At 34.4% G+C, this 26,295-nt stretch overlaps 1 protein-coding gene across 4 annotated transcripts; it reads right to left on the reverse strand.

Moving 5' to 3' along the window:
* Positions 1-1,490: 1,490 nt before the first annotated feature.
* Positions 1,491-20,224, reverse strand: LOC145108196 (MADS-box transcription factor 22-like). 4 transcript variants are annotated; one of them, XM_079045207.1, is made up of 9 exons: positions 20,117-20,224; positions 19,796-20,035; positions 14,054-14,135; positions 3,399-3,460; positions 3,192-3,291; positions 3,076-3,117; positions 2,251-2,298; positions 2,021-2,163; positions 1,491-1,921 (listed from the first exon to the last, which is right to left on the reverse strand). In XM_079045207.1, exons 2-9 carry the CDS (start codon positions 19,981-19,983, stop codon positions 1,903-1,905), a joined length of 684 nt encoding a protein of 227 aa, XP_078901333.1. In that variant the 5' UTR covers positions 19,984-20,035; positions 20,117-20,224; the 3' UTR covers positions 1,491-1,902. The 4 variants fall into 4 exon arrangements, with proteins under 4 accessions (XP_078901333.1, XP_078901336.1, XP_078901335.1 ...); XM_079045210.1 differs by having other exon boundaries at positions 1,491-1,895; positions 2,008-2,163; XM_079045209.1 differs by having other exon boundaries at positions 2,008-2,163.
* Positions 20,225-26,295: the final 6,071 nt, after the last annotated feature.

Below are 26,295 nucleotides of genomic sequence, written 5' to 3' on the forward strand. Positions count from 1 at the left end.
TTGATACAAGTTGTTAGGGTTTAAGAACTTCAACAAATTGACAAACGATTTCACACAAAGTAATAATGCAAAAGAAATAATAAGAACATAATATTCAATGTGGTTCACACGATCAGAGTGATTGGATACATCCATGAGTGATCACAAAAGATATTTCTTTAGGGCTGTCGAATTGATTTTTCACATTACATGTCACGCAGATTTTAGGGGTATACATATACTATTAAGTTGACTTAAAAACTATCAATAAGGTCATGCCCAAAAACTCTTATAACTATGGCCCATGACTCATTTTAGCAGCTCCTTGTTGACCCTCGCCTAATCTTTTGGGAGCAGGACCTCTGCTTGGTCTTCCTAGCGGCTATAATGTCAAAGGGTGAATTAGTCTCCATAACATAACAATTTATGATGCTAGAAAATAATGTTATTGTTTAATTCTCTATGTAGACTCGGATCGTAATGGTGAGTTGGTGAAAATATGATCACTTACACGCTGTATTCTAACATTATTTGTATGTGCTTATAGCTGGAAGACCACATTATAACAAATAGTTTCATTGTCGACAACTTAGGCATTGTACATGTCAATGAATGAAGAGATAAAAGAGTGTATAAGGCTACATGGTTTTTGTTCAAAGTCTTGCATTGAAGAAGGAGAAACCTACTTTGTATTCTAACTTATTGATGTTAGGTTGAATTTTATATGTGACATTCATGAATAAGATAGGTTTTTTATTTAGAAAATATATAACTATCGAAGAGAATTGGATGATATGTTAACAAAGGCGATACCAACAGAGAAAGTCAGACATTGCTTAGATTTGGTGAATGTTCGAAGGATGTAACTCCCTTTGGAAAAAATGGTAGGAAGGATATGAGATCTTGGGAATCTTTTATGGTTAAAGATAAATCAAGTCAATGTGATGAATTAGTGTAGTGTGGCATGAAATTTAGTTGTCCAAATGGATAGCTTGACTCAAAACGATTTGGAAAAAAATCGAATTGCAAAATCAACGAGATAAGTGTTTGTAGTAGGCTAAAGGTAATCAGACCGAAGCTGAGAATCTGTTTAGTTATTTTTCATTTACCTATATGCCCAACCCAATAGTTTCTTGGGTTTTTTTTACCTATAAGTATCCATAGCTAATGTTTTCAATGTATCACTTGAAATAATTGAATAATAGAAGATATATCTGGTTCATTCTTGCCCATGGAATTAGGATAAATCTCTTTGATCGACCTTAATCAAATCTTATGTCATGTTTTCTTACATTTATTTGACTGCATTATATAATGGATCCCAACCCTAATAAATGGCTTCGAGAAATGGAATGATTAGTTCATCAATATAAGTATATTGTCTTTTAGGGTCTTTTTTTCATGTTGGTTAAAGAACATATAATAGATTACCGTTATTTAAAGAACATATGTAATTGCATAACTAATGGAAAATAAAGCAATACTAAAGAGGTAAGAACGCAGCAACCCCAAAGCCTTTTTAATTAAAATAATGTTAATATTCCGCAGATTCATTGAAGTCATCAAAGCAACATCAAGGATACAGACTTCACATGGACATATAAATGATTTAAATCATGAGTGTTGTGCAAATATTAATAGTTTCAAGAAGCATCCCTTCAACTTGTAAAACCCAAACTTCTCCATGATAAAACCATGTAGAAACATGTTTATAAATAGATATACAATGCTTCAAACATAGCTCCAAAACCAAAGAATATATTAGCCGTTTAACATATTGGAACGTTCTTTTGCTTCAATAAAATCCACAACCTATAATCGTAAATGTACGTGAGGGATTATTTAAGAACCAGCATCTGTCAACCAATGACTTGTGTTACACAATCAAACTACTTCGTTCCTCGTCTAATTCACCACTTCAATTCAATTAGAAAAAGGTAGCCTGAAATTAGTTTAGAAATATATAACAGTGATGCTTCTTGGAGTATTTCTTATGAAAATTTGTTGTAAAATAAAAGTTTTTCTCACTTGGTTGGATTACCCAAGTTTGAGGCATGTATCCGAGTTGTTGTTGTAGTTTTGAGGTTGAACTATGGAGTTGAGGTTGCTAATCATTAACTCCCAAGAAGGATGATGGTCACATCGCTCATGACTACCCGTTTTCTCAATACATAAGTGCATCATCTAAAACACAAGAATCAACATTTAGTAATTCTTTATGCGATTTAAAAAAAAGGTCAACTATATTTATGAAATTTTAAAGGCTCTTACAGCGAACTGTTGTTTCAGATGTATGTTCTCTTCCAGCAGTTGAGCTTCCTGAATCGTGTATTTGGTTGAAGTAAATCAGTTAAAATAGCGTTAGTTGACATTTTTGCTAATTTAATGATATTTTTTTTAATTGTATAAGGTTTCATCCTTTTCCATTATTTACTCAAGTTTTAAGTATAATTTAAGGATGAGTAATCTAATTATTTTTTAATGTTTATTTGGAGAAAATAATCAATTTTTCTTTTTAGCAAAAATAACCACTTGGTCCAAAATGGGTATTCCGGACCAACATTCGAGACTAAAATTTCGGATTTCGAAAAATAAAACTCCTGAATTTTAAAAATAAGTCCGAAATCTGAAGAACAATTCCAGAATTTCAAGAAAAACAATTCATATTTTTACTTAAATTTAACAAAAAGTTAAACAAATATAGTAAATGTGAGCTAAATACATTTTTAGTGCATAAAATCAGATGTTTTATTAAAAAACAATGATATTAAACACATAGAAATTGACATTTCGGATATAAGTGGGGATATTTTTCAAAAAAAAATTAAAAAAAAAACAAAAAATAATTCCAGAATTTGAAAATCAAACCCGGAATGTAGTATTCTTTGAAAAAATATTGAAAAGTAGTCATGAAATGTGAACAATAGTCTGGAATGGTTATTTTCCGAAAACTAAAAAAAATGGTTATTTTCGCTCATTTATGTAGGTTAGATTCCCTAATTTCCCTAATCTAAGCTTCTATCACCTAAAATATATATTTAGATATTTCTAAATGAAACGTATGAATAGAAAAACATATGGGTTTATCTCTATGACCTTCTCCTTCAGTCTGCTGATCTCGTTCATCATTTTTTGGCCCTGAAAGTCAAGAACATTGAAACTAGGAAGTAAACAACATATAGTGATAGAACTAACCAGCTGAAATAGTGTACCTTTGTTTCTACTACTTTAACCAACCCAGATTCAATCATAGCTTCTAGTTTGTCTAGCTCTTTGAGGTCAAGTCCCTTGAGATCTTCTCCTTGCATTTTCCTGCATGATTCAACATGCTAATTCGCTTGGGTTTTAACAAAAACAATTTAAGCTTGTACACAATATATTAATAGAAGAAAAAAGGGGAAGGAAGCAACAATTGGTACCTCAACTCAGTGGATTTTTCTGCAAGTTCTTTGCTCAAGATTTCAACTTTTCTACTTGCAATCTATATTACAGGAACATTCATTGTCTAAGTATAATATGAAATAAGAACAAAAAAGCAAGAGAGTACTGCTCTCATCCAAGTATGTTTCTAGTTTAACTGCAATTCTTTTTATATATTTTTACATTTGTCATGACCCAAGCTCAAATCCAAATAGAAAATCACACATGCATATTTCTTCTAAATATGGCGTGTCAATATGTGTGTATTGATTTCAATATATATTAATAGTGTCTAATAGGGCTTCTAGCCCAGCGGTATCAGGTGGTGCCCTCCTTCCTTGAGGTCGATGGTTCAAGTCTCGTGGGGGACATAGGTGGAATTAGGTGTTAGTTTAGGAGTAGATTATAATATTTGTTTGTCGGTTCAAAAAAAATAGTGTCTAATTGTCGGCAATGTGAAAAGAAAATCACACACACCTACCACCGACCCCCACACACATACACACATACACCAAATATTTGAATTTAGATTAAACATGTATGTTTGTGATTATCTTTTTATTTAGTATACATGGTTCAACTTCTAATAGATGTGATGTCAAAAATTTTGATCTTTGACATTATAAACTCTGATGAGAAATTTTTCCTTAATGTCAGTTCTTGATTTTTTTTTTATTTTAGGTTTAAATTCTAAAATTGGTAAATTTAGTTAAATATGTTATGGTCCAATTTATAATATTGGTAATTTGTATATATCCAATATGTATATTTTTGACACCAAAAGTGTATTTCTACAGCTAATATGAGTTCTTATTTCAAAATTTGAATTTAAAATCTACTATATATTCTGCTAGAAATTTTAATATATTTTTTTTTAAATTTCAATATCTATAATTAATTATTATCAAATTGCTTTTTTTATTCTGATCGATTCCTATATTTGCATTTAGTTTAAATATTTAACTTTTTAATTTAGAACTTTCTTATGTTCTTTTTATTTAGAGTCTAATTGAAGTATTTTGTAGTTAGTATCTATATCTTATACAATTTAAGATAACTTTTGTTGATTTGTCGCAATGAGAGTGATTCAAGACCACATGACCTATGTAATTGAACGTTATCTAGGAATAATAATTTTTGGTAGACCTTAGTTTTTTGATGTGGCGTTCAATTGTGAGTGACTCTTCACTTGATTATGGTTAAGGGTTGTATTTTGTCGTTTAATGAAAGCTTTAGATCTCCCATGCTTATTAAGTTCCTAAGTAACCGATAATTTTCGTGTATATAAATGAGGCTTCCTCACTTTTGTGTTCATCATTTGAGACTTTGTTGTATTTAACTTGGTTTATGTTCTTTATATTAATATGCATTATTATTATTATTTAGAGTAGAATTATTGTTTTTCTTGTTTGTTGTTATAGAAGGGCAATAAAGATGATAAAGGCTATGTAGAGTTCGTAAACGGTCATGTGAAGATATGGAGATATTCCTGACACAGGAGGTGCTGATGAAAAAATCATAAAACTTCAGTAAGAAGTCAAGAATGAACCTGAAGTCTAAAAATCATGTATCTTATATTCTTGAAATCTCTGGATGTGTAAGACTTTTTGTGTTCTATAAAGGAAGTTGTGATGTTTTTGTCACATATTGTCTAGTGGATAGAAAACAATCAAATTTGACAAAGTTTTTTGGTTTTCCAGGCCTCTTGAAATCTTCTATGAATTTTTGAAGTATTTGATGTTTTTTATTTATTTATAAATTCTTTTAATATTTCAAGTCTTATAAATAGTTGAGGTTTTGTTTAGAATCAATCATTTTAATAAAGTTTCTTTTTCTTTTCAAATTATATGTTTGTTTTTGACCAACTTCAACATGAAGTCTAGAATCCCTATTCTAATAAATAAATAGGTTAATTCTCCTATTGACAAGTGTCATTATATTAGAATTCTTCATTAATATTTATATGTCTCATATCATGCCACTTGTCAACATATTAATTATCTATTTCAAATTTCAAATTTTAAATTTTCCACCCTGATTACATTAAATTTTAAATTTAAAATTTCAGAATTTTTCATTTTAATATTAAATTAATAGCATTAGATTAAAAAATAAAATAAAATTAATACATATTATAAGGTGATATAACTTCACTTATTTATTTAAATTAACGATTATAATTTTATATAACTAAAAAAATACCTTTAAGTAATAATTTATTTAAAATAATTGATTAATAATTTTGATTTTTTAATATGAAAGCTTAATTAATTTTATAACTGTGGTTCTCACGGGTTATAAACTAGTCATCTATAAATTACACAATCGTGTATCTTATATCCTTGGAAATTTGTGCATATATAACTTTTCAATGAAAAAACGCAAAACATTTTTGGAATTCTATGGAGGATGATAATGTTTTTACCACATGTTATTTAGTGGATAGAAAACAATTGAATATGACTAAGGTTTTGGATTTTCCAAGTCTTTTGAGATCTCCGATGCATGTACCGAAATATTTGATGTTTTTTAGATATTCATGTAGTATTTTAGTGTTTTGGGTCCCATAAATTATTCAAATTTTGTTTAGGATAGTCGATTTTAAGAAAAATTATTTTTTCTCTTCAATTTTTGTTTGTGTTTTTTTGCACAAACTTCAACGAGAAGTATGGAATAATCAGAAGTCAAAAATCATATATATCATATGATTGGAAAGCTCTACATGTGTAGTTTCTAATGAAAAAAAACAGAAGATCTTTTGGAGTTTTGTAAAGAGAGTTGTGATGTTTTTTTTCATATGTTGTCCAGTGTACAAAAATATGTTTGGTGGTCTAAAAAAATATTTTTGGACTAACTTCAACAAAATGTCTAGAATGATACAGAAATTAAAAAAAACAAGTATTATATATTTTTGGAAAGATTTGGATATGTAGATTCTAATGAAAAAAGGACAAGTGTTTTGAAGTTTTGTGGAGTATGATATTTTTGCCACAAGCTATCCATTAAACAAAAAAAAGGTTTGGTGGTCTAAAAAAAATTTGACCAACTTCAACAGGAGGTCTGGAATGATCCATGTCAAAAAATCATGTATTAAAGCTTTGTATGTGTAGATTCCAATGAAAAAAAACAATAAGTTTTTGGAGTTTTGTAGAGGAATTTATGAAGTTTTTGCCACATAAAGTCAAGTGTAAAATAACGTTTGCTGGTCTTAAATTAGAAATTATCTAGGTTTGTGTTCTTAAATAGGGATATAAAAACTAGTTTATGCAATCACACATAATATTTTTTGAAATATTGTCGATATGAATATGTTTGAAAGAAACCCCAGTGAGCTAACACTATATGGGTTTATGATGAATGGTTCTTCTGTTTAAGTTTAGGGATTTGATGAGAAACAAATTCCAAGGATCACACTTAAGGGAAATGAAAATCATTCTTGGTCTTAAATTTTAAAAAAACGTATATTTCCATCTCAAGAAATATAATTGTCATATATTTTGGAAAATAATATGACAAAAGGCCAAAAAAATGAGGACGTGTATATATATGAGTGACAAAATGATATATCTCACTCATATAAGACCTGAATTGGCATAGGCACTTGGCCTTGTATCAAGTTTAGGGAATGACATATATGCAAGAATTCAAGTCACAAGAATACATTTGGTGTATATAGTTTTTGCGTTTTCTACAATGACATAAACACTATCAAAAAGTAAACCAAAAATATGTTTGATGTATATAGTTTATCTTTCGTAATCATTATGACTTCTATCGTATAGGTTTAATTCTTGACAGTGGTTTAAGTTTATTTTAGTATTTGTTTTGTTTAATTAGTTAAATAATTAGGTGGAATGGGTCATGTTAGGAACTAGTCTTTGTGATAGTTAGAATGTTAGATGTGGTGATTAAAATTAGTAAACATGGGCTTAGTTTTTGTTTAGAGTCGTTAGGTTTTGTAGGCTATAAAAGCCTTCTGTTTTCTGAATAAAGTTGCAGCCGTTTTGAGTCTCGATCACTTCTTTCTTCCTCTACATATTTCTCACGTATTATAACAGAGTAATACATATTGTTTATTGTTGCAGTAAAGTGTCATCTTAAGGGCCTGATTTCCAACATTTGGTATCAGAGCCTAGGACTTGTTTAAAAGAACCAGGTTTGAGAGTCGGTGTCGAGAGAGGAGGAGAAGCCCTGCTGCAGGGCTGAGAACAAAAGAAGAAGATGGTGAGGTGATTTCATGTTAATCACATGAAGAATTGAATATCGGCTGCTACAGCAACAAAGGCTGCTAGAAAGAAAGAAAGAAGAAAGAAGAAAGAACTGATGAAAGACCATGCATGGAAAGTGAGTTCCACCAAAGACCGACGCTAGCAAGAGACTAGCAAGAGAAGACCGCGAGATCAAGATCGAAGGAGAAGCTTCGAAGACCGGGTGGCACCTAAACCGAAGACCGAGGAGCCGCGAAAGAACAGGGGCATCTCTAGACCGAGAAATATTAATCCGGGACCAAAAGAGACAACCAAGATCGGCAGGTTATCAGAGAATGATAGTAAGACCGAATATTCACAGAAATTGTCCGAACAAAGTTTTAAAACATTGAACAGTACGTAGTAAGAAAGCAGAAAAAAGGAAACAAGGTTGATCACGGTTTGGTGATCAGAAGAAAGAACAACATGTGACACGTTAGCGGGCAAGAGGTAAACCGTAAGAAACAGCAAGAAATCAGAGTAAGTAGCATGATAGAAACAACACGCATGTAGCAAGTAGAAAGAATCAATAAGCAAGAAGCAAGCGAAAAGAGGCAAGAAGAAAAAAAATGAGTTCAAGACCCGGTTCTATTTTTGGAACTTGAAAATTTAGCAAGAGATGACATAAAATGCAGGAGCTCGTGAGCAAGGAGGAACTGTGGAAGAGGCTCGGGTCGAAGTAAAGAAACGAGTCAAGGTTAAGGGGGTGAATGCAGGTTTTACCAACATTGGAAAGTTGATCAAAGGGTTTTGAGGAGAAGATAATATTCAGTAAGATTCCAAAAGGCTTCAAGGTATACTACTCTAGTGGCTTTGTTGTCTTGATCAAATATCTGAACAAGATAGTTCCAGAGTTCTTGAGCGGACGCACCTACTTATAACCATTTGCACCAGATATGTGTTTTATATCCGTTGTTTGACAATGGCATCTAGCTAGGCGGTTCCATAACGGGTCGTCAACTATAGTCAAGCGAGGTGTTTTAGGTTTGATATGATCAAGACATTAGACTCGCATGCTTGTATTTGAAAAAGATCAACTCGCGATGCATAATGCCCGTCATTTTTGTCGAGTGGAAGGGGATAGAGTTTTTGATATTCGTCACCATGAATTCCAGGTGGAATGGAGTCTTCTTTGCATCAGTGTTTGATTTTATTTGGGGCTACCGTTGTTAAGTTATTAGTGATAAGAAGTATTGTGATCGGACGTTTTGTTGGAATAATCCAGAAGTTTGAAACTCATATCAATTTTGATTTGAATTTTGAGTCATTATCTTTTCCTGCAAATTTGGTAGCAGATAAACCTAGTTAGTTAGTTCTTTGTTTCTAGTATAAATAGGAGTTATTTAGATGTTTACGTGTGTGTGTTTTTTTTATTTTGAAGAGTTAATAAAAACCCCAGCAGAAAAATTTCCCAAAATACCCTTCTCCATTGTATTCATCTCTTCCACTGTTTGTTCTATCTCTTGTGTTTAGTGTTTCTGTAGAAAGAAACACAGGGTTCTGATTTACACTTGGTATCAGAGCAATACTAGGTTACTAAGCAACATCAACGACATGGATGGACAGAAAAAGACGGCTCATATGGAATCCATTACCCGATGTTGAGGAGAAGCAACTATGCAGTTTGGGCAATAAAGATGAAGGTTTTTATGCAAGCCCAAGAAGTATGGGAAGCAATTGAACCTAAGAACCCCCAGAACCCTGTTGGTGTGAAGAAAGATAAGATGGCAATGGCTGCCATCTACCAATCCATTCCTGAAGACATGGTCCTGTCGTTAGCAGAGAAGCAGACAGCGAAGGAGACTTGGGACACCCTCAAAACAATTTACATGGGTGTTGATCGTGTGAAGACAGCTAAGGTTCAAACCTTAAAGGCGGAGTTCGAGATTTTGACTATGAAGGAGACAGAAACTGTGGATGATTTTTCGGCAAAAATCACCAACATAGTTAGTAATATTCGAGCCTTGGGAGATAAGGTTGAGGAAGCCTACGTAGTAAAGAAGCTATTACGGGCAGTTCCGTCTAAGTTTGTGCAGATTGCCTCAACGATTGAGCAATTCGCAGACATGGAAATAATGACCGTCGAAGAGGTAATCGGGAGATTGAAAGCGCATGAAGAACGGGTACGCGGTCAGAGTGATAATGATGAGAAGAAGTTGTTGCTAACTCATCAGGAGTGGCTTGATAGATCTAAGAAACAAGGTGAGGATGGACATGAGTTATTACTAACACATCAGGAGTGGCTAGAATCTCGTGGTCGTGGCAGTGGAAGATCAGGCGGTAACAATAACCGAGGATGTCGGAGGGGCGGTGGTGTCCACCATAACCGAGGAGGAGGTCGAAATTCATTTGGTGCTCGTGATAAAAGTAAGGTACAATGCTACAACTGTCAAGATATCGGTCATTATGCCTCGGAGTGTAAAAATCCAAGGCGTGCAAGAAATCAGGAGGCAAATCTAACCAAGGAAGCAAATCTAACCAAGGATGAAGACGATGACGAGCCGGCACTGTTAATGTCAATGTACAACTCTATTGAAGCGCATGAGGAGGTATTCTTGAATGAGAAAAATATAACTCCGAAGTTAAAATCTACAGGTGATGAACCCAACAGGTCCAATATTTGGTACGTGGATAATGGGGCAAGCAATCATATGACTGGGCAACAAGAAAAATTTAGAAATCTTGATAAGACCATTCGGGGATATGTGAAATTCGGAGATGGATCAAAGGTTCGGATAGAAGGCATGGGGTCTATATTGTTTCAATGTAAAAATGGCGAGTAGCGTTTGTTACAACAGGTGTACTATATCCCAAGTTTATGTAATAATATTATAAGCTTGGGACAACTTGCACAAGATGGTGACAGAATTCTAATGCTTGGTTCTTTCTTATGGATTCACGATAGATCTGGTAAGTTACTCATGAAAGTAAGACAATCATTGAACAGGTTGTACAAGATAGTTTTAAAAGAAGTGGAACCAGTTTGTTTGATGGGAAGTATTAGCAAACCGGAATGGCTTTGGCATGCACGCCTCGGCCATGTAAACTTCCCCGCTATGAAACAAATGTATGAAAGTGAAATGGTTACTGGTTTACCCAAAATTGAACACCCCACTCAACTCTGTGAAGGATGTTTAGTCGGGAAGTAAACACGAAAACCTTACCCAACACACGCAAACTATAGAGCCGAGAGAATACTTGAGCTTGTGCATGGCGACCTATGTGGTCCCATCTCACCACCCACGCCTTCTGGCAATCGATATTTTTTTCTCCTTGTTGATGATTATAGCCGTGTCATGTGGGTGTATATGCTAAAAACAAAAGATGAGACTTTTGGTGTCTTCAAAAAATTTCGTGTGCTTGTTGAAAATGAAACCCGAGTGAAACTCAAGACGTTTAGATCTGATCGTGGGGGGAATTCCTCTCTAAGCAATTTACTACGTACTGTGAAGAAACTGGTCTAAAACGTCATTTCACAGCACCATATTCTCCGCAACAAAATGGTGTCGTGGAGAGACGAAACCGTACCGTGGTTGAAATGGCGAGGAGCATCTTAAAAAGCATGAGTGTTCCGGGAACCTTATGGGGTGAAGCTATACGACATGTCGTCTACGTGCTCAACCGAGTGTCAACAAAGGCACTCAAAGATATAACCCCATATGAGGCATGGTCAGGAAGAAAGCCCAACCTGGATCACTTGAGAGTTTTCGGGTGTATTGCTCACACGAGGGTTGCAAGCAGCAACTTACAGAAACTTGATAATCTTAGAATAAAACTGGTGCATCTAGGTTGTGAACAAGGAAGTAAAGCCTATAGATTACTCGATCCTAATACCGAAAAAATATATGTAAGTAGAGATGTAAAGTTTGAAGAAGATAGATGTTGGTCGTGGGTAGAAACAGTAAAGTACCAGACTACCCAAGGAGCTACTTTTGTTCTTGAAGAGTACAACTCACCAATGCACGATGTTGAATCAGAAAATCAATCTTCCACACCATTGCACTCTGAAAGCATAACTGAAGACTTTATCCAAACACCCTCACACGAACAGGTGCAGTCAACCCCAGAACCTTTTTCTACACCCGTGGAACCAGGTAGATCAGATGGTTCGTGTGCTTCTTTAACAAACTCAACAGGAAGAGAAACTCTGGAAAGGTACCGTTTGTTAACTGATGTTTATAATGATTGTGACGAGCTATTATTCTTACAAGATATCAATGAACCCACATCATATTCCATGGCTATAAAAGATGAAAATTGGGTCAAGGCGATGAAAACTGAATTGGATGCGATTGAAAGAAACCATACTTGGAACCTCGTTGACTTACCATCAGGTCGTAGACCCATCGGACTTAAATGGGTCTATAAACTAAAAAGGGACCCAAATGGAAATGTGATAAAGCACAAGGCTAGATTGGTAGCGAAGGGCTATGTATAGAAACACGGGATAGATTACTATGAAGTGTTTGCGCCCGTTACACGACTAGAAACAGTAAGAATTTTAGTTGCTCTCTCGGGAAAAAATGGATGGAAAGTACATCATCTTGATGTGAAATCTGCGTTTTTAAATGGAGATTTGGAAGAAGAAGTTTATGTATCCCAACTGGAAGGATTCGTGAAACGTGATCAACCCCGAAAGGTTTACAAGTTGTCAAAGGCTCTTTATGGACTTCGACAGGCACCAAGGGCGTGGAATGCTCGTTTAGACAAATGCTTGAGAGGTCTTGGTTTTGTGAAGTGTCCTCAAGAGCATGTTGTTTACACAAAGAATAGAGATGGAAAACTAATAATCATTGGAATTTATGTTGATGACTTGATTGTTACAGGTAATTGTGATGCTGAAGTGGAAAAGTTCAAAGCTCAAATGAATAGGGAATTTGAAATGAGTAATCTGGGAACATTGTCGTATTACCTCGGGATAGAAGTGGTTCAACGAGAGGGTGAAATTACACTAAAGCAGGCAGCCTATGCAAGAAACTTACTTACAAAGAGGGGCATGGCAGATTGTAACCCATCTAAATATCCGATGGAGCCCAAGTTAGAGTTAAGAAAAAAGGAAAAAGGTGACCCAGTAAACCCAACAGAATATAGAAGTATCGTGGGTGGTTTAAGATACTTAACTCATACGCGACCCGATATCTCGTATGCTGTCGGGATGGTAAGTAAGTTCATGGAGAAACCCACAAATGTGCATCTTCAAGTAGTGAAAAGAATCTTGAGGTATGTGAAGGGCACAATTGATTATGGCTTGACATATGCTAGAGGAAATGAAGAGAACGTAATTACCGGTTACAGTGATAGTAATCTTGCTAGAGATGTAGATGATAGAAGAAGTACAGCAGGGACCGCATTTTATCTAAATGAGAATTTGGTAACCTGGAGCTCTCACAAGCAACAAAGTGTTGCTTTATCTTCATGTGAGGCTGAATTTATGGCTGCTACATCAGCAACATGTCAAGGAATATGGATCAGAAGATTGCTTAAAGAGATAACAGGCAGCAAGATTAGTCCAACAACATTGTATGTAGACAACAAGTCTGCATTGGCTTTGATGAAGAACCCGGTGTTTCACGGGAGGAGCAAACACATTGATACGCGGTTCCATTTTATACGGGAATGTATCGAGAAAGGAGACATTACAGTCAAACATGTGAGCAGCCAAGAACAAAGGGCAGACATTCTCATGAAATCAATGGGCAAGGTCAAATTTGAAGAGATGCGAGATCAGCTGGGAGTAAAGCACATAACACCTTCTGGATTAGGGGGGAAACTGTTGGAATAATCCAGAAGTTTGAAACTCATATCCATTTTGATTTGAATTTTGAGTCATTATCTTTTCCTGCAAATTTGGTAGCAGATAAACCTAGTTAGTTAGTTCTTTGTTTCTAGTATAAATAGGAGTTATTTAGATGTTTACGTGTGTGTGTTTTTTTATTTTGAAGAGTTAATAAAAACCTCAGCAGAAAAATTTCCCAAAATACCCTTCTCCATTGTATTCATCTCTTCCAATGTTTGTTCTATCTCTTGTGTTTAGTGTTTCTGTAGAAAGAAACACAGGGTTCTGATTTACACGTTTCATATTATCTCTACATGTCTTAAAGCCATTAAGTTTTAATATAAGATTCATGGATCTAAAAAGAAATTAAACCATTGTAGGTTCTCAATTATCGACTCGTTATACGTCCACTCCTTGTAATTGTGATAGTTGTAAGAACATTTAAGGGAAGGCCAAGGAATAAACATAATGTAATTAGGAAACTAATCACAAGTCACAGTAAAGAAATCGTGGACCCATTTGATGAAAGAAGAAGAAAACTTAACTATTGATCTTTTAGTTGTATTCTATTTTTCTGCATGTATCATGACTTTGTAAACAACTTTAAAATGACTACTGCAGAAATACATACCTGCATCTCCTGAGATGGTTGTCGTGGTTCTCCAACATTCTGGGTTTGCAGTAGTCTATGCTTTTCTAACACTTGATTCATGCTTTTAACCAAACGAAAAAAAAAGTTATATGTATAAAGATATGTAACTAATTAGACTGTATATTTGCAAAATCTGACAGTAATTTGACTTTATGCATGCTAAATTTTAATTTGATGAAACAAAAATAATAATATTCTATAGAGGATGATCCATAAATTTTAGCTAAGATTATATAAAAGCAGGTTAAAGATAAAACATGTTTCCAACAGTGCAACTGTCTGTACTCCAAGTCCATGATTGTATAATTAACAAAAAAAACACCCAAACTTGTTGGATTTATCTAATTGTTTTTTTTTTGTTAATCAATAAATGGAATAACAATATGCAAATTCATACCATCATCTAATGAAAACGAAATTTGTAGAATTTACTTTACTAACTGTTGGGGTTTGAAGACTTTACCAAATGTGCTCTTGGTGTGAAAATGTGCTCTTGATGATCAAAAGGTGTTCTAGGGGTCCAAAGGTGCTCTTTGAGAGCAAAGATGCTCGAGTTGAAAAAATATGCTCTTGGTGATCAAAAGGTGTTCTTGGGCCGGGTCCAAATACGCTCTTGGTGACAAAATGTGCTCTTGGTGATCAAAAGGTGCTCTTGATAAGCAAATATACTCTTAGTAATAAAAATATGCTCTTAGCTTCCAAATGTACTCTTGGTGAGAAAAGTGTTCTCTAGGTGGTCAAAGTGTTCTCTAGATGATCAAAATGTGCTCTTGGTTATCAAAGTGTCCGGGCATACGGATAACGCGTTCGATGCATCAAGATGCGCTCCAAGCATCATGATGCGCCCCTTTGGAAGAAAGATGCACCCCCTAGAGCATGATGTACACCCTTGTAAGCAAGGTACATTCCTTAGAGCATGATGTGCCACCTTGTAGCAAAATATGCTCTTAATGATGCACCATGACCTGCTTGATGTGCTCCTAAGTGCATGATAGGTGGCCATGCATATCCCTCAAAGTTGAAGGTTCCAAAACCATATACATGGCGTCTTGTGATTAGTCGATAATTAGGACATCCCCTGCATGGCCTAATTATGGATGAGTATGGCCCATCAATGAGGTTGAGAGCACATCCTTTGGAGCAATTTGTAACCAATAGTGATTATTTTGTTATGAGAGCTCAAGTGAGGTGAAACATTATGAGTGATTGTAATTGTTCATAAAAGGTAATACAGTCTTCTATTTATGTCTCTCTCTCTCTATCTCTCTCTCTCTCTCTCTCTCTCTCTCTCTCTCTCTCTCTCTCTCTCTCTCTCTCTCTCGTTCGCCAATGGATGTAGGTCAATTTGACTGAAATACGTTAACTACTGTGTTTGGTATTTTTATTTCAGTTTTCAGAAGTTTTATGTTGCAAGTTTAACCGGAGCTCGTTTATCATTTATCTGAAGTTCTTAACTTTTTTTTATATATTCCCAACAAATATATATATCATACTTATGGTTAAATATGGGAGAGTTAAGATCAACAAATTCGACGATCACTGTTAGATCATCGAATTCAAATTGAAGACAATCTCTACCAAAAGAAACTAATGAACCATTGTTCAAAAAGAAATTTGAAGCGATGAAGCATCATGGGTGACACTTATTAGATCGGCAGGCACTTGGTGTTTTGAGATAATCATTGGTAAAGAGTGTAGCTTACAACATTGTCAATGTGAAGACTACTCATGGGTTGATCAATGCAATGCCTAATATGTATGAAAAAACTTCAACAAAAATAAGGTTTTATTGATTCGATAATTGGTGAATTTGAAGATGAAGGAGAGTGCCTCGATGACTGATCATGATAATGAATTCAATTCAATCATCTCATGGTTGATTTTGGTTGATATTGGCTTCGAGGATAAATTCATGACATCGATACTATTACGTTTCGTGATTATAAGTGGAAAGTGAAGAAAGTAATATCGGTCATTCCTAAGGGAATAAATAAGGTATACTATATATGGTCGAGGTTTCTAAAGATGAAGCACGCATTGTTGAATGAGTTGGGACATCTTCTTTATGCCACCAAATCTTTAGGCATAGAAGTGACGAGGGAATGAGGAAGCTTATATCTAAAGGGAGAATGACATATCTAAAGATTGTGAAAGTTGCTTCTAAGCCATGTGTTATCGGTAGATAGAAGAAAGTATGTTTTACGAATATAGGTAATTTTCCAAAGTCTACGAAGTTAGTTTCAGTTTATTTTGTGTTTACAGTCCTACTTCAGTTTTTTTATTGGGAGGAACCTGGAATCACACAAGACCTATTACTAGTCAAAGGATATGCAAATATTCAGGAAGTAGTGAGAGATCAAATAAATTTGGAAAGAATGAGAGCACTACAGTGAGGTATTCTCTAGCAACCAGTGACTTGTTGATGTGTGAAAATAGGTCAAAGTCAAAGGCCTAGAGGATGAACTCCATACAATAGGAGAAGGCTATAGATGCAGAGTTGAGGGAAGTGCAGAATTGACATATGTTTTGTGTTAAGGATGAGATAGATAGCGGATAGACTTGCAAGGAAGATTGATAGTCAATGGAATCCAACAAAAAGGCGAGCTTTGTTCTCTAGTTTCAAAGACAAATACAATCAGTTTAGTCTTGAATGTACTAGGCTCTGATAATCTCCATCTATAGTAACTAGATGTGAATAGAACAGATATCCTTGATGATAATTTGGATGGAGACATTTGTCAAGAACAACCAGAGAGTGCTCTTACAGTTGGTAAAAAAATTGATGTTTAAGAATATGAAAAATATATACGTCATGAAGCAAACATTTAAGGAATGGTACTTAAAGTTTGATAACTTCATGAAAAGGAGCGTGTTCAGGAGACATGAGGTTGATCACAATTGTTACTTGAAGAAGTTTAGTTCCTCTTACACCATACTTGCATTGAATGTTGATGCTTATTGATTGATTGTTCTGACATACATAATATCAATGAGCTTAAGATGGGGCTGGCCAAAGAGTTCAAGATTATGAACCAAGTGGATGATAAGGTGAAGAAATTCCTTATTAAGGTTAAATCAGCAGATGAATGTACTAAAGTGTTTAATTACCTATAAAAATTTGAAGTTGGACATGAGTTTAACTTCCCTTCCAAATATTTAGAAATGGGCGTTGGCCGATATATATATATATATATATATATATATATATATATATATATATATATATATATATATATATATAGTTAAGTTTAAATGAGAACAGTAAATAAAGTTATCATAACGTGATAACATTACTTTTATGTTATTATTTTGCTATGAATATAATATGTGTAGGTATTGAAGTAATTATAATGTGAATATTAACATGTAAGTAATCATATATTCACTTTTATATTATTATTCTACTATAAAATTTATATATGTGTAGTAATTTAGTAAAATTTAATGTGTGGTTGTTCAAATATTCATTTATGAATGATGACATAAAGTTGTATATACAAAATTCATAGCAGATATATATATATATATATATATATATATATATATATATATATATATATATTCATTTATGAATGATGACATAAAGTTGTATATATATATATATATATATATATATATATATATATATAGAGAGAGAGAGAGAGAGAGAGAGAGGAATGATGAAGATTTGAATGGTATAATAGACTAAGTTGTTCAAGCCTTCAAGTAGGAGATTGTTGGTGTGTGAAGACTTGAGCTAAGTTCCTCCTAGAGAGAAAAGGTGCTATTTGTGAGCAAAGGTACTATTGTTGATCAAAAGGTGGTCTTGGGGTCTAAATGTGTTCTTGGTGAATAAAGGTGCTCTTGGTGATCAAAATGTCGGTCTAAATGTGTTCTTGGTGAACAAATGTGCTCTTTGTGATTAAAAGGTGGGCTTGGCATCTAAAATGTGCTCTTGGTAATCAAAAGGTATTTTTGGCGTCCAAAGGTGCTCTTGGTGAATAAAGGTGCTCTTGGCATCCAAAGGTGCTCTTGGGTGAGCAAATTGTGCTCTAGGTGATCAAAGTGTGCTCTTGGTGAGCAAAGTGTTCGAGCATGATGAGGTTGTATAGGAGGCATCAAGATGTGTTCCATGCATCATGATGCCCCCTTTAGAAGCAATGTGTGCCCCTTTGGAGCAAGATACACACCATTAGAAGAAAGGTTCACCCCTTGGAGCATGATGTGCACCTTGTAGCCAAGTGTGCCCCTATAGCGCCAAGGCTTGCTTGACGTGCTCTTAAGTACATGGCATGTGACCTTGCATGTCCCTCAAGGTTGAAGGTTCCAGAAGTAGCTACATGGTATCCAATGGTTGGTTAATAATTAGGACATCTCTTCATGGGCTAACTATTGATGGGCTTGACCCATCATAATTACAGTTTCTCATGTTTTTCTATAAATAGGCAAATCCACCATTTATTATTCTTTGTGTATGAAATTTAAGAATGGAATCATTACGAGGTTAAAACACATCCTTTGAAGCAGTTTGTAAACAAGAGATATTCTTTTGTTTTGAGAGCTCAAATGAGGTGCAACAATGTGAGTGATTGTAATTTTTCTTAAAGTTAATAAAATCATCTCTCTCTCTCTCTCTCTCTCTCTCTCTCTCTCTCTCTCTCTCTCTCTCTCTCTCTCTCTCTCTCTCTCTCTCTCTCTCTCTCTCTCTCTCTCTCCCGTGGACGTAAGTTACTTTGAATGAACCACATTAAATATTGTTTTTAGTTTTATTATTTCCGTTTTCAGAAATTTTATTCCATACGTTTTATCAAAGCTCGTTTATCGTTTATCTGAAATGTTTAACTTGTTTTGTTGAATAAACCCAGCCCTAATAATTAAATGTAGTTATATATACTTTGAATAACTTATGCTCAGACAATACTAAGATAATAATAATAATAATAATAATAATAATAATAATAATAATAATAATAATAATAATAAGTAAAAATAAATAATTAAATTAAATTAAATTAAATGTGTATTTCGGTGCCAAATATTTTTTATGAAGGTTGTGTCAATTTAGAACCACTTTCTCTATAATACATTCAAACAACTAATTAGCTTAGAGAGAACTAGACCCTTGTTCTCCATTAGTAGCAGCTGCAACCCTATTAAATACACTATACGAGTGATAAAGATTAGAAAATGATGACTGGTTTCTTGTTAACATGAGAATTGAAGCATTGTCCAAGAGACTTCATGTATTATAGATTTACAGTACACATAAACCTCTCAAACGTCACTTATATGCACATACACAAATGTACCTAAAGATTGACATCTCTTTTATGTAGCAACTGTGTACCTGTGATAACCAATACACTTTGCCAGCTATCAGCCTTTTTACCGTTATCACTGATAATGCCATGACTTACAAGTTACATATATATCACAATCTGTCCTTTTATCAACAGACTTTAATTAATTAGATTCAAATTTGTGTGTACTCTTTGGGAAAGAGCTGATGGTATTCGTTTACATAGTTCGTGCCCGTAGTTTCTTAGAAGAACCATATGGGGTAGAAGTACATCAATATTATAACCCATTTAACAATCTTCTAAAGGGACGATAAACAAGTTACAAACCTAATAAGATTAGTTGATAGATCTGGTTCATATCGCCAAAACATCTAATAATGGAGTATCCATATGGTTTATATATAAAAGATTGATAGTTATATAGAGAGAGGGAGAGAGACACCTTGAGGGTGCGTAGTGAAAGAGCTTTCCAGTGGCCGAAAAGACGATGAGAGCGATATCCACATCACAAAGAGTACACAACTCTTGAGCCTTCTTAAAAAGCCCACGTCTTCTCTTTGAGAAGGTCACCTGTCTTGCCGCTAAGTTTTCTATCTTTTTTATCTGAGTTTTCTGTCTCACCATCCTCATCTTGTTATCAAACCCTTCAGAATCAGAAAATTAACCAAGAAATATAAATAATCTACAATGAAAACAAAATCATTAGCTTGTTAATTAAAATTAAAAAGCAAGAATAAAGTGAAAGCCGGAGTATAGAAGAAACCCTCTGGTGAACGGAAAAACTGGTATTGTGGCAAATTAACCTAGCAAGCACACAGTACTATCTAAAGCAGAAAGCATGCACCTTGATAAAAGGAGAAAAAAAATACTAAAAGAAGAAAAGAAAGGGTATATATTCATTGCCTGACAAGTGGAGTACTAATGGTCTCCATTGTACTCTTATCATTTTTGTATTAGTCGACATACAAATTATTTAGTCGACTTCAAAGTATGCTTATATATTTCGACAAAACCATATTCCTTTTGAATGTTATTAATCCCGTGAAAAAATATGCCATAGTTTGCGTGACTACGATTTTCCTTTTCAAGAAATCAAATGTCTTTTTAGTTTTTCTTTCTTTCCATCTTTCTATGTATTTGAGGAGGACAAGTGTCAAAATTAAAAGATATGATTAAGGACTTGTTTGACAATAGTAGCTGGTAGCAGGTAGCAGATAGTTGATAGCATGTAGTTGGTAGCTGAAAACTTAGCATGTAGTTGGCAGCTGAAAACTATAACTTTTATTTGTTATACGAGTGTTTGACAAAAGTAGCTGAAAGTTTTTTAAATATATAAAATTACATAAAATGACAATTGTTTTAATATATATATATATATATATATATATATATATATATGTATATATATATATATAAAGGCAGTTTTAGAAATTTATTTAAAAAGCTCAATATCGTTTTGTTAAACGCTACATAAAGTAACTTATAGATTTTGGAACGTTTTGTTTAAACTAAAGGCTAACCGCTCGTACCGCCAAACGAAGCTTTTTTTTGTTTAAACTAGAGCATTTTGTGAAAAGCTAGAAGTTACACGTTCCCAAACGCTTCGTTCAAAACATGCCCTAAAAGAGAGAAATAGTGTTGTCCACATGTCATTATTCTATAAAAGTAGGAACAAAATGTAGGATGATATTTAATTTTTCTTTTCTTAAATACTTATCTTAAAATATGAATTATTTGTCGTAATAAGTTCATACACAATGAAGAAAACCCTAATGTTTTTTTTCGTCGCAATCTCCTATTTGTTTACGGTAGTTGCTTGGCACATAGCTTGGAATAACTCTAGCAGTGGCTTGGTTGTTGTTCCGCCTCACATTTGATGGTGAGCCGTAAATGATAATTTTTTAAAATGATGTCAAGTTGTATCATCAAAGGTATATCGAGATCGGTTTTTGCAACATCTAGTGTCCTTCCAACATTAATATAATTGCTCTTTACGTATATTAAGCTCTCATCATGATAATCATTATATCAAATACATTCGTTAATGTATAAATTCCCAAAACATCAGAACAACTAAATTAAATGCAATATTGAAACCAAGTCATGTATGATGCAACTCTACTAGAATTATTCTTCGTTTAGTAAAACTATGATTTTTTATTATGAACGGAAACCATCTCTATCAATTTGGAAGTTTATCTACTACATAACCCTTTATTACGAGCTATTCCTCAATACCATAGATCAAAACATGTCGTTTATTATTCTCAAATATTTAAGAAAACTCTTGACAGTCGTATAATGAGCCTCGCCAAAATTAGCCTAATATCGACTTGGCATGCTCAAAGCACACGACATATCATGGTATAAATAATCGATCCCACGACTAAAGCACATACGAATCCTCTTATTGTATCAACCTCTTCGGTGGAACTGGTACATCGAGCTCTAGTTAATCTCAAACCATGTTTCATATGTATGAACCCCTTCTTGGAGTCCTATGTATTGAATTTCTTCAACACCGTATATATGTGTGTATTATGGCCTAATGTAATGAGGCGTCTAGATCTATCTTTGTAGATATTGATGCGAGTATGTATGCTACCTCTTCCATATCTTTCAGAGAAAAAAATCTCTAGCCAATATTTTGCACTTTGCAAAATGGAGACATCGTTTCCCATGAGAGGTCTGTGATCAACATACAAGGCAAGGAAGACTAAAATATTCACACTAGTCCTGACATGTACAAATGGTTCATCTTTACTCCTAGCAAAACCAAACTCTTTGATTTTCTTATTGAAACAAACATTCCAACTATGGGATGATTGCTTTAGTTCATAAATGGACTTTTGAATCTTACATACACTATTTGAATGATTATGATGTAAAACACGCTTAAGTTGTATCATAAGCACACCCATAGAAAGATTCTGTAACATCCCTTTTTTCGAACCCAAAAATTTTGATTTTTATATAACGACTTAGAAAACATTCATAAGAAAATATCATGAAGTCATATCATTTCATAAAAACCATAATCTCATGTCTGGAAATCATATCGTAAAAGTAGTAACAATGTCAGAGTACAATCCCAAGAAATCTCATAATGCGGAATCCAGGGTGTGTATGATGTGCAGCTACCGCGCCGGCTCCTTCCCCTTCGCTAAAGAGGTACCTGAAACAAAACTGAAAACTGTAAGCACGAAGCTTAGTGAGTTCCCCCAATCGTACCACATACCATACAATCATATAGCATACATACTGCCGGGAAATTCTAAGGTGCCCGACCTACCCGGTACGGCCATTCTGGGGTGCCGACCTACCCGTGTCAAGCCATTCTGGGGTGCTGACCTACCCGTGTCAAGCCGTTCTGGGGTGCTGACCTACCCATTGGTCCTATCAACCGAACCTCGGGGACTATTCCACCCCTTATTGCTACTATCACATATATCATAACACAAACATACTATCAGACATATTTGGGATGTCCGCACTACCCTTCGGTCCTAACAACCGAACTTGGGGACTATTCCCTTCCTACTACCACTATCACATATAACATATCATGCCAGCATATCAACATATCATCACATACTGTCAGACATATCTGGGGTGCCTGACCTACCCTTCGGTCCTAACAATCGAACTCTACTACTATCACATATAACATATCATGCTAGCATATAACATATCAGATAGTGGCAAACCTGGATGATATCACAAAGACAATCATCCAACATACAACTCCTACTGGTGGGCCGGCATTGTGGCCGTAGACCCACCGCTACTGGAAGGTAACTCACCTTGAACGAAGCTACTGATAATCTGCGCGGGGAAAAATCTCTGTCTGCTGCTGCTCCGGAAATCCTCCGACTATAATCCCCACAAAAACAATTAGTCAGAGTATGATATCTATTCTAAGGGTAAAATGACCATTTTACCCCTGACCAAGTCCTTGACAAAGTCAAAGTCAACTTCCAGTTGACCCGACTCGCTGAGTTGGGCCGCCAACTCGTCGAGTCCCTATCCTTTCATCTGTCCTTCTTCACGCCTCTACTTGTCGAGTTTGGCAACGACTCGACGACTTCTCCTTCTAGAACAACCCCGGATGAACCTTCATCCGACTCGCCGAGTTGTATGAACAACTCGTCGAGTTCATCTTCTTCCTATAAACAAGTCATGTCCTCGACTCGTCGAGTTGTATGAACAACTCGTCAAGTTCATCCTCAAGAGTTGGGAGATTCCCTTGGACTCGCCGAGTCTGTTCATGTACTCGCCGAGTCCTATGAACTCCAGGACTATGGCTTATCCCAATACGTTAGGTCACTCCTCCGGACCCTCTAAAACCTTTCCAGCACTCCACTGGGTCTCCTTGACCCATAACAGAAAAGGGAAGTCTAACCTCGGACTCGCCGAGTCCCAAGAACGACTCGCCGAGTCGATACAGTCCAAGTTTTATTTCTTCGATTTCTGGTGTATAACTCTTGTCCAAATGATAGATCTAGGTCCCTAAACTCTATCTAGCATGTAAAGTTACGAACTTTACGTGCATGCATAGGACTTTGAGTCTAAAAGACTCTAAAAGAGACTCTTGGGTTGCATGGGGGCTTCCATGGGTGCAAAAGCAGCCACTTTCTGCCTTGTAATTCCTCCATGGACCTAGATCCAAAGCCTCAACCCCCAACCATGCTTGCAATCATGGTTGGTTACCAAGAATGGCTTATAAAAGCCCTAAATCTCCCCAAAAAGGGATCTAGCAAAAGAACAAGCATGGTATCGACTTTATACCTTCTATGAACTGCAAATGGTGCACAAACTTGAACTCACTTGGTCTCCTCTTGATTCCTCTAGGCTTTTCCTTCTCCTTTGAATTCAAAATCACCAAAAAGCACCACAAAAGCCTTAGCTCTTATACAAACGGCTAGGGTTTGCTATGGGGGGGTTTTCTGGAAGCAATAGGGACGAAGGGTGGCTGAATGAGACGTTTAAATAGGGTGCAAACCCTTAGATTAGGGTTTTTGCCCAGTCAGAGCCTACTCGTCGAGTCTGCAGCCGACTCGACGAGTCCGTCATTTAAATCCCGAGTCAAATCTGTTTCTATTCGACGAGTTGGTCCTTTAACTCGCCGAGTCCCAGGCCAAAAATGCAAAATACTCAAAAAAATACATACCAGGAACCAGGTGCTACAGATTCCTAGTGAAGAGAGAAATTTTTACATAAATTTGTCATATTTCGTGGTCATGAAATGTTTTTATGAAAATCGGTATGATGATAGATTTAACACAACCACTAGTGAAAATTTTTAATCATAGTCTACACCATGAGTTTACATGTACACCTTTTCCATAGTCTGGCTTTGTATGTGTGTAACTTGTCATCCATGTTAGTTTTATTCTTAAAGATCTATTTGCACCAATGGTTAATGGATTTTTCAACCTCTTGTGAGAGTTATTTATAACATCATGTTTATTGTTGGTTGACTCTTAAGTTTCCTCAAGATCACTCTAGCTCGCATTAGTTGTGGATATCAACTCCCTTTTAAGGGAGATTGACCCTTTGAAAACAAAAAATTTGTTCTAAAAAAGTTTATAAAAGTAATATCCAAACGATCCGATAATATATCCAACAAAATAATACTTTTATGATTTGGGTTTCAATTTTTCCTAAGTTGCACGACAAATATAAGCCTCACAACCTAGACTTTTAAATATGCTTGTGAAGGAACCTTCTTACTCTATATTTCATAGGGTATTTTGGAAACCTTTTTTGTTGGCATAAATTTTAGGATTTTTTTGCAACAGTCTCCAAGACATAACCCATAACTTTGTGATTTTTCCTAATAAATTTATAAAGGTGTTGTAGTCACTTTTCATGCTCTATTCATAAAAAAGTTACCCCTGATTTTATTTATTTATTTATTTTTTTATTTTCAATTTAACTACTAGAACCAGTTATTACTTGCAATTTGGTTCGATTTGCAAGTTACCATAAACAATAACAAATTTTGATGGTTAAATTGTAAAATAAAAAATCAAGGTTGACTTTTTTGTCAATAGGCCAAATAATAGGTATTTTTTTTTTCAATGCATAATAATTTTTAACCTCAAGTCTTATCTATTTTAAAATTAAATTATAATCTATTTTTGCTGAAACAACCATTACAATTTGTTTGATTTCTAATATATGGTAATAAATAAATACAAATTTTCAATTATACTCCTATTTAATAAATATAAAAGTCGATTAAAATGTAAAAATATATTGTTATGAAATATATCGTGAGTTTTTAATGATGGAACCAAATCAAAATTTGATACGAAATACATCAACATACCAAGTACTTGGTTGAAAAATCTTAATGTGGGTTGGTGTGTATCAAAAAACATGATTTAAATGAAGACGATCTGTAGATGAATATTTTATACTAGTTGCATAAATAGGTTTTTAGACAATTATGAAACCACTATTGACATTTGTAACCATTATAAAAATCCAAGAAAGAAAGAAGACCATATGACATTTATTGTTTGAATTTTTAAAATAGTAGGCATATTGGTATCAATGTTTTATATTGTAATCTATATTCTATATAAATTAAAAATACTTATTTTGAGTTATCACAAGAATATAGTTTTTATGTCATGCGGACGAGACTGTTTTGCATCTTCTCTATCGATCTATGGATGAATTAATGCACTGTTTTCAACAAAGTACTTGGTATATGTATATATAGTTTGTATCAGATTTTGATTTAAGTTCATTATAAAAAAGAGACATATACATTTCATAACAATATATTTTTACATTTTAATCGGTTTATATATTTTATTAAATAGAAGAATAAATTATTTATTATGAATTTATCAAATATTAAAAATCAAACAAATTGTAATGGTTGTTTCAACATTAATATATTATAATTTAGAGGGTGTTTCAATAAAA

Source organism: Lactuca virosa, chromosome 4, assembly GCF_052849685.1.
Source record: "Lactuca virosa cultivar CGN04683 chromosome 4, Lactuca_virosa_CGN04683_v6, whole genome shotgun sequence".
In the NCBI taxonomy this organism is placed as follows: domain Eukaryota; kingdom Viridiplantae; phylum Streptophyta; class Magnoliopsida; order Asterales; family Asteraceae; genus Lactuca; species Lactuca virosa.

Excerpts from the sequence above, each read along its gene's own strand:
- LOC145108196 (XM_079045207.1), bottom strand. The coding sequence starts at position 19,983 with ATGAGGATGGTGAGACAGAAAACTCAGATAAAAAAGATAGAAAACTTA. Across the intron at positions 3,461-14,053 it reads AACCATCTCAGGAGATGCAG|ATTGCAAGTAGAAAAGTTGA; the intron begins GTATGTATTTCT and ends CCTGTAATATAG. Across the intron at positions 3,118-3,191 it reads TTAAAGTAGTAGAAACAAAG|GGCCAAAAAATGATGAACGA; the intron begins GTACACTATTTC and ends CTTGACTTTCAG.